This window comes from Phyllostomus hastatus, unplaced genomic scaffold (genome assembly GCF_019186645.2).
Source record: "Phyllostomus hastatus isolate PE091 unplaced genomic scaffold, TTU_PhHast_1.1 phas_contig_58, whole genome shotgun sequence".
NCBI classification, from domain to species: domain Eukaryota; kingdom Metazoa; phylum Chordata; class Mammalia; order Chiroptera; family Phyllostomidae; genus Phyllostomus; species Phyllostomus hastatus.
Window position 1 is genome coordinate 24,437,743 of NW_025333916.1, and position 8,026 is coordinate 24,445,768.

Consider the following 8,026-nt stretch of genomic DNA (forward strand, 5'->3'; position numbering starts at 1 on the left):
ATGCTGTACTGTGAGGGGAACATGCAGCGAACATAGCACAGCATGGTTTAACTTAGGAAATAGGGAATGTCTCTGCTAAGACAGGTCTCAGGTAACATTCTATGTTTGCCGGAAGGTTGGACTACACCAGTGGTTATGACTTGGGAATCCCTAGGGAGTCTGTGAAGTCATAACTATTTTTATAAAAAAACTAAGACATTTGTTTGCCTCTTATTCCCTCGGGCACGTGCAATGGAGCTTTTCAGAGGCTGGTTGATGTGAGATACTGTAACAGATTGTTGCTTTAGCAGAATAAGAACCTAGTTGTCTTCCATTAAACCAGAAATTTGTAAAAACCTCATTAACACAAACTAAGGTAAAATCTATGTTTTGGCAAGCTATTAGATTACATTTTTTTCTTTTTTAAATCAACCTCTTTGTACTGCTAATCTTGAATATTCTATCTCAAAATATTCTATGTAAAATTTCCTAAAGATACTCAGTTAAAAAAGGATTTTGAAAGAAATAAAAAACAGTAAGAAAAAGAGAACCATGCACACTCACCCAAGTTTTAATATAAAAATGAACTGAACAATGTGAACTGCTTTTAGGAGATCATATGATTCAAAAAGTCCTACTGCCTTCAAAAATTTAGTGAAACACAGTAACACAATGTATTTTGTTAACCTGAAAAATAAAAGCAAAAACAAGTTTGGGTATCAATGAAATCACAAGAAATGTAATCTTTTTTTCTCATTATATAAGTAGTGGGGTCATTATACAAACCATAAATATTCATATACCAAAAATGAAACAAACCCAAACAAGGCAAGTTGAAGTCCACAGAATTAGCTAGGGTCAAGCCCATGTCTCTTAAGTATGCTCTTTTAGTATGTCACACAGAAAATCAAAGTTCACCCAAAAGGCTTTGAAGGTTCCCATCTTCTAAACTGTTTCCAATTAAACATTCACACTGTCCCACATGAAGAATAAAATCATCTTAAATATAAAAGACAAAATGCATATTAAAATCTAAGATTTAGATATTGGCCCATTTAAGCTAGAGAGAAGTCACATAGATGTAGTAAATTAACTATATTAACGCTAGTTAAATACTCTGGTCATGATAGCAATTCATAATTAGGCAATACAAAGAAAAGTTGAGCTAGCAGTCCTTTGTTTATTCAGCTGCTAATATAGGGATTGACATAATGTGTTCAGCAAATATTTACCAAATGAAAGAGTAAGTCTACAATTATACTTATACTTATGCGATACAGTAACATATAGTACAGTAATATATAGGGTCCATCACAAATAACACCATTTTTTTATTATAAAATCTTTATACAAAATCATAAGCATGTAATTCTGTAATATAACAATATTACACTCAAGCATGCCATATGATATTTTAGGTGAAATGTTCAAATTAAAACTAAATTATTACACCCATATTAGTACCCTACCAACCACACTCAAGCAGGCCTTACTTCTGCTGGACCCTGTATATTGTGCAGTAAGTTAGTACATAAGAGGCTGTCAAGCTTCTGGCAATTTGAAGTACCAGCAACTCAACCATAAATTCAAACTAAAGAAAAGAATGAAATCAAGTAGAGGAAAGCTGAAAACCTCCTTAATCTCCTGACTAGGTGTAAAAATAAGGCAGCAGGATAGAAACACAGACACAAGGGACAACAACACTGTCGAGGTAAGGAAGAAAAAAAAAGACCAGGAAGAATAAAGATACTTTAAAAAAATCACAGCAGTGTGGGAAATCTTATGTCAGCAAGAGCCCTGTACTTCCCTCATGGACCTATTTAGCTATTCTTCAAATACTCCTTGCATACTTCACTATCTGCTGGATGCTATATGTGGCCAATGAGACCCAAGAGAAGCCTGACAGGTTGCCTTCAGGTATAGCTTTCCCTCTTCCTGATAAAGGGCAAGATATAGCTAGAACTACTTCCTTCACCTTTTTTTCCTCCTACCTTCAAGGGAGAGCTTTTGTCTGTAACTTTTATTTGAAAAATGTTATACATGTTTCAAGCCTGAATATAAAAGCCATGCTTAGGATGGCAGAAAGCAAAGGTAAAGAATCTGGTCCCAGATGGTATCACTGAGGGGCTGAACAAATACCAAGCAAACCCTGGTTTCTTTGATGTATGGATATGTCCCTATTGTTTAAAGCTTTCTTAGTTTGGTTACTTACAACCAAACACATTTCTAGGTGCTATACATAAAAGAGACCCTGTTCTCAGGAGTTGAGATCTTAGAAAGACAGGCAGGAAAAGAACTATTTATGTGGTCCAGGTAAGTAACAGAGTAAAAGGATGAGATATGGAAGCAACTATGTAACTGCTAACTAGGAAAACAAAGATTTCCTTTAAAGTTTGAAATATGTAAGTGTGTACACAAGGAACTAACTACAAATTCTGAAGCAAGGAAAAGGAAAGGGTATTTCAAAGTACAGAGAGCAGCACATGCAAAACTCTAGTACTAGGAAGGAGTCATAGAAGAAATGACTGTTTTTAAGCCCAGTTCACCAGATTATGTTAAATATGACCAGAAGTCACTAAGGTAAATTATATTTAATATACTTGTTTTAAGAAGATGGGAACAAGGCCTGGTTGGTGTGGCTCAGTGGTTGAGTACGGTCCTGCAAACCAAAAGATTTGCCAGTTCAATTCCCAGTCAGGGAACATGCCTGGGTTGTGGGCCAGGTCCCCAGTAGAGGGCGCACGAGAGGCAACCACACACTGATGTTTCTCTCCTTCCCTTCCCCACTCTAAAAAATAATCTTTCTGACATCAATTTTCCTTACCCCCTTTTTAATTAAAAAGAAAGAGATTACAAAAGTAATTCCTGAGCAGCTGGTTGTTACAAAATTTTAAATAAAATAATTCCTGATTTCCTCTCATTGGTAACCAACTGGGTATGTACATCCTTCCAAAGCTTTTCCTGTTTCTCTATGAATGGACACACATACTTTAGATGTATTCACAATTGTATACATTTTGATATTGCTATGTGACTTTTAACATAATGTATATTGAAGATCTTTTGTTACTATATTAAATTAAAAAATTTACTTTTTAATTTCAAAAGTTGGATACTTTTTAAAAAAGAGATTTTATTTATTTATTTTTTGACAGAGGGGGATGGAGGGAGAAAAAGAGGGAGAGAAACATCAATGTGTGGTTACTTCTTGCGCCCCCCTTCCCCCTGCTGGGGACCTGGCCCTCGAACCAGGCATGTGACCTGACTGGGAATCCAACCAGCTACCCTTTCGTTCGCAGGCCAGTGTTCAATCCACTGAGCCACACCAGTCTGGGTGATACTTTGATTTTTAAAGTCTCAATTAATGAAGTCTTCCTATTGGGCTGAAAATGATACGCTAGCTAAGGCTAAGTAACCATGCCACACCACTAACAAGACATTCCTAGTTCATACTTCAGAGGGAAACAATGAATAGCTTAATTTACTAAAAGGAATAGAGGAGAGAAAAGGGAGGCTCTTAAATAGGAGCAGTGGCCCTTGAGCCACTTATTGACTCTCTGGGCAACTGATGGGAACCAATCCACCTCCCCAACTTAAAAATCATTATTTACTATTAACTGTCTAATCGAAGGTATCACTGGTCTCTGTAAACCTGGAATTACTAAAATTTGGGTTTGGGTTCAAACCTGTTTCTTGGGCTTTGCCCACTTGAAACAGCTCATAGTTGTCCAGTTAAAAAACAAACAAAGAGCCCCAGCTGGTGTGACTCAGTTGGTTGGGTATTGTCCTGCAAACCAAAAGGTCGATTCCCAGTCAGGACTCATGCCTGGGTTGCAGGTTTGGTCCCCAGTCGGGGCACGATTGGTGTTTCTTTCTCTCTCTTTCTTCCTCTCTTCCCTCACTCTAAAATAAAAATAAATAGATAAATAAATAAAATAAAAAACAGCCTTCCCTGTGTAATTCAAATACGATTAATTCAATAAATATTCAAGTGTTTATTATGCAGAAGGGCACTATACATGGAGTTTGGGATAAATGACTCCCAGTTCAGTTATTAGGTGTGTGACCGCGGGAAACTTACCTAACCTTTCTAATTCTTACTTTCCTGATCTGTGAAGCAAGAATACTGCTACTTAGTATGTAGCTCTGTGGTAAGGGTTAAGTAAGATGCTATACTCAGAGCATTTGGAACATGACAGTAGCTCAACAAATGTTGGCTGTCACCCTCTGCTTTTTTCTACAGAGAACTTATAGATGCCAAAGCAGAAACATTTAAAAACAATTCATATTTGTGAATTAATGTATAAAAAAATCCATAATTAAGATTTTCCAATTAGTTTTGTTGCAGATTGTAAGCAGTATTTGATGTTTAGTCTTTATAAAGGAAAACTCTTGCCACCTGGAATCTATTAAAAATTCAACCAGTCCTGAGTTCAATTTGATTCTGCAATGAATTACAATAGAAGGACAGCTCTGCTAAGTAAATAATGCAAGTAAGATAGCAAAGGACTGTTTCCCACATCTACCTAAGATAATAAGCTCTTGAGCAAATAATAATTTTAAACTGTTTATTTAAAAATAACTTCAGGTTTACAGAAAAGTTGCAGGAATAGTATATATACCCTTTACCTAGATTCCCTAATTGTTAATGTATTGTCCCATTTGCTTTCTCTCTCTCTTTAAATACACATAGACTATTTTTTCCTGAACTATTTATTTAAGTTACATACATTATGTTCCTTTACCCCTAAATATGTGTATTTTCTAAGCATATAGGCATTCTCTTATAAAATCAGCAGTTACCAGCTGCTCCAGGAACTTTAATATGACACTTTAATCTACTGTCCATAGTCCAATAAATATATATTTTTTATCTTCACCTGAGGACATGCTTATTGATTTTACAGAGAGGGTAAGGGAGGAAGAGAGACACATCAATGGGTTGCCTCCCCAGTGCACCCCCACAGGGGATGCAGCCAGCCACCTAGGTGTGTGTCCTGACCAGGAATCAAACCTGACACCTTTTGGTGTATGGGATGACACTCTAACCGAGCCACCAGGCCAGGGCCATAGTCCAGTTTTGTCAGTTGACCTAGTACTGTCCTTTACAGCATTTTCTCCCTGTGGTACCAAATCCAGACCAGAATTGCCTATTGCACTTAACTGTCATGTCACAGTAAATATCCGATATGTTGTTATTTACAACGAGTTGCTCAAAGTAGATGAGAAAATAAATTTGTACTGCAAAAATGCAGCTGCTTTAAAGTCTGTTCCAGCATTTTGTTGTTCTTTCTTATTCACATAAAAAATAGTTGTTAGTAATGCTATTTCTACAATATCAAAGTACTTATCAAAACAACCTTTAAGTCTCAAAGGAAGTATTCAAAAAAGAGAAAATCTTAACCTCATTAAAAAATGAAGGCAATGAAGGCCAGTTCCAACCAAACTGTTGGGCTATATTTCATGCATCTCTGACACTGCCTCAGAGCTCAGGACAGGTCAAGGGCACCATGGAAAGTGGTCACTGTACTTACCTCTTGGGTGGGGGGAGACAGTGGGGATATTGGCTTGTAAAGGACAGTGCCAGGTCCATTGACAATTGGTCGGAGGTTAAAGAGGAAATTTCCCTCTTTACTCGGAATTTCTGTGGTGTTTGAATTTTTTAGACAATGAGCACACATTTCTTATTTAACAAAAACAATCCAAGGAAGAAAAAAAAGACTAGATGATGGGCTGGATTCTCGATGGGCAAAGTTAACCTGAACACCGCAGTTCATCTGTTTGTACTCTGGTTTGTTTGCCTGAAGACAGGATGGTGACAACTGCCCCTAATTTACGCAGGAGGATGTCAGAAAGGTTAAATAGTCGCTGAACTACTATTTTAGGGAGAAACAGCCAACAGAACTATTTCTCTTCAATCAGAAAAACCTCTTACGTGAACTCAACTAAGTATACAGACATTCTCTTACAAAATCAGCAGTTACCAGCTTCAGGAACTTTAATATGACACTTTAATCTACTGTCCATAGTCATATATATATATATATATATATATATATATATATATATATATATATATTTATTTATTTATTTATTTTCACCCGAGGGCATGCTTATTGATTTTACAAAGAGCGTAAGGGAGGAAAAGAGACACATCAATGAGTTGCCTCCCCAACGCGCCCCTTAAACCTCTCACGTGAACTTGGCAGTGCCAAGGTTAACGGTCTGCCCTGAAAACCACCGGTTCAAGCAGAACCTTCCTGGATTTTAGAGCATTCACTCTGCAGCGGGAACAGAGGAGCCAATGGAAGCCAGAAGCAGCCTGGAAGCAGAGCGAGAGAGGACGGAGGGCTCCAGGGCGCGCGCTCAACCAAGGAGGGTGTTCCGGGCTGTCAGGGGGCTGACAGGGACACCGGTCCCCGCGCCCCCGGGTGGAGTCCAGGGCAGCGGCGGCCCAGGTCCGCTAGGGAGGGAGCCCGCGAGCGCAGACACAGGGAGAGGTGCTCTGGAGGCGGAGCCGGATCAGTCCCTTACCGAGCGCTGGGCACATCCACCGGCCCGAGGCCGCCGCCGCCGCCGGGGCCGGTTAGCACGTCCCCTCCGTATTTCTCCTCCATTCCGGGGCTCAGGAGCCGCCGCTGCTGCTCCAGCCGCGGGGTCTCCTCATGTCTCGTCGCTGCCGCGGAACCGCGGGCGCAGGCGTGTCACTCTCCCATGGCAGTGGCCACTTAGGGTTCCCGCAGGCCGGACCGCCGCCACCGCCCCCGGAAGCAGCTCACAAGCACGACCACGTCGGGACTAGGCCGCGGGTAGTTTTGGAGGCCCGGGGTTCCCGGGAGGCGCACCGGTGCGGACGTTGCCAGGCCACGTCATCGGGCCCAGCAGCCCTCACTCCCGGGGGAGTGCCCAGCGCCACGCCTGCGTACAACCGAACTCTCCCCTTCCTTTGCGGGGCCTTAGGCTCCTCCCACTGCGGGGCGACGAATCGAATCCTCGTTTCCGATCCACCTCTCCCGTCGATCCGGTCGGCGCGTTTACCTGTCCCTGCAGCGCCGCCTGTGGGCCTTCGGGGGTCCAGCGGATTCTTGTGGAGCAGAGGGATTTTTTTTCTTTTGCTAAAATGTTAGGAACGTAGATTCCTGTGTCTGTCTTGGTTTGAATCCCAACCCTGCCACTTAATAACAATTGTGTCACTTGGTACGTTCTGTACCTCAATTTTCTTATCTGTAAAATAGAAATAGTAATATCTGTATCTTAGTTCTCTTGGGAGGATTATGTGTTAATTGGCATAGCAGTGAATGGTATATAGTCATCAGTAAATGATTTTTACTCATAGGAAATTGGAGGACTGGGATTTGGAAAAGAAAATGGGATTTGGAACAGTGTAGATAATGAATAGTTTTTATATATAGTAGTTATTATATATGATTTCTTAAATCAATCCGAAATTTTCCTTCTCCATCACTACCATAAAGTCTAGGCTACTATGATCTTTTGTTTAGACTGCTACAGAAACCTCCTTGCTAGTTTTTCCAAGTTCACTCTTTCCCTTCTCTAATCTGTTTTCCACATGTGCCACAGTAATAATGGTATTTTCTAAGTGCAGATCTTACAATGCACTGCACACCACCATCTAGCTTTCTAGTGGCTTTCCATTATGCTTAAGGCAAACTCAAATCATTAACATGGCCAACAGCATCTCATATGGGATTGCTGCAACCTATCCTTTTAGCTTCATTGCACATTAGGTTGCCCTTTGTTCTCTGGGTTACAGTCACTCTTGTCACCTTCAATTATTCTGCTTACCTTCAAATAAAAAGCATTGCTTAGCCTATTTTCCATGCATAGAATACTCTCTACCTCAATCTTCATTTGTTAAAATCCTATTTACTCTTTAAAAAAATATTTATTTATTTTAGAGAGAGGGAAGGGAGGGAGAAAGAGAGGGAGAAAAACATCAATGTGTGGTTGCCCCTCGTGCATCCCTTACTGGGGACCTGGCCTGCAACTCTGGCATGTGCCCTGACTGGGAATTGAACTGGCAATC

At 40.3% G+C, this 8,026-nt stretch overlaps 1 protein-coding gene across 2 annotated transcripts in view; it reads right to left on the reverse strand.

Annotated features, from left to right (window-relative positions):
- Positions 1 to 6,842, reverse strand: part of SLC30A5 (solute carrier family 30 member 5) — a 34,430-nt gene extending 27,588 nt beyond the window's left edge. For both annotated transcript variants that reach the window (XM_045848072.1, XM_045848071.1), the window contains exons 1-2: positions 6,514 to 6,842; positions 544 to 666 (exon numbers count right to left, since the gene is read on the reverse strand). In XM_045848072.1, coding sequence (XP_045704028.1) covers positions 544 to 666; positions 6,514 to 6,596 — 206 coding nt within the window. In that variant the 5' untranslated portion in view covers positions 6,597 to 6,842. The remainder of the gene's footprint in view (positions 1 to 543; positions 667 to 6,513) is intronic.
- Between the last annotated feature and the right edge of the window lie 1,184 nt (positions 6,843 to 8,026).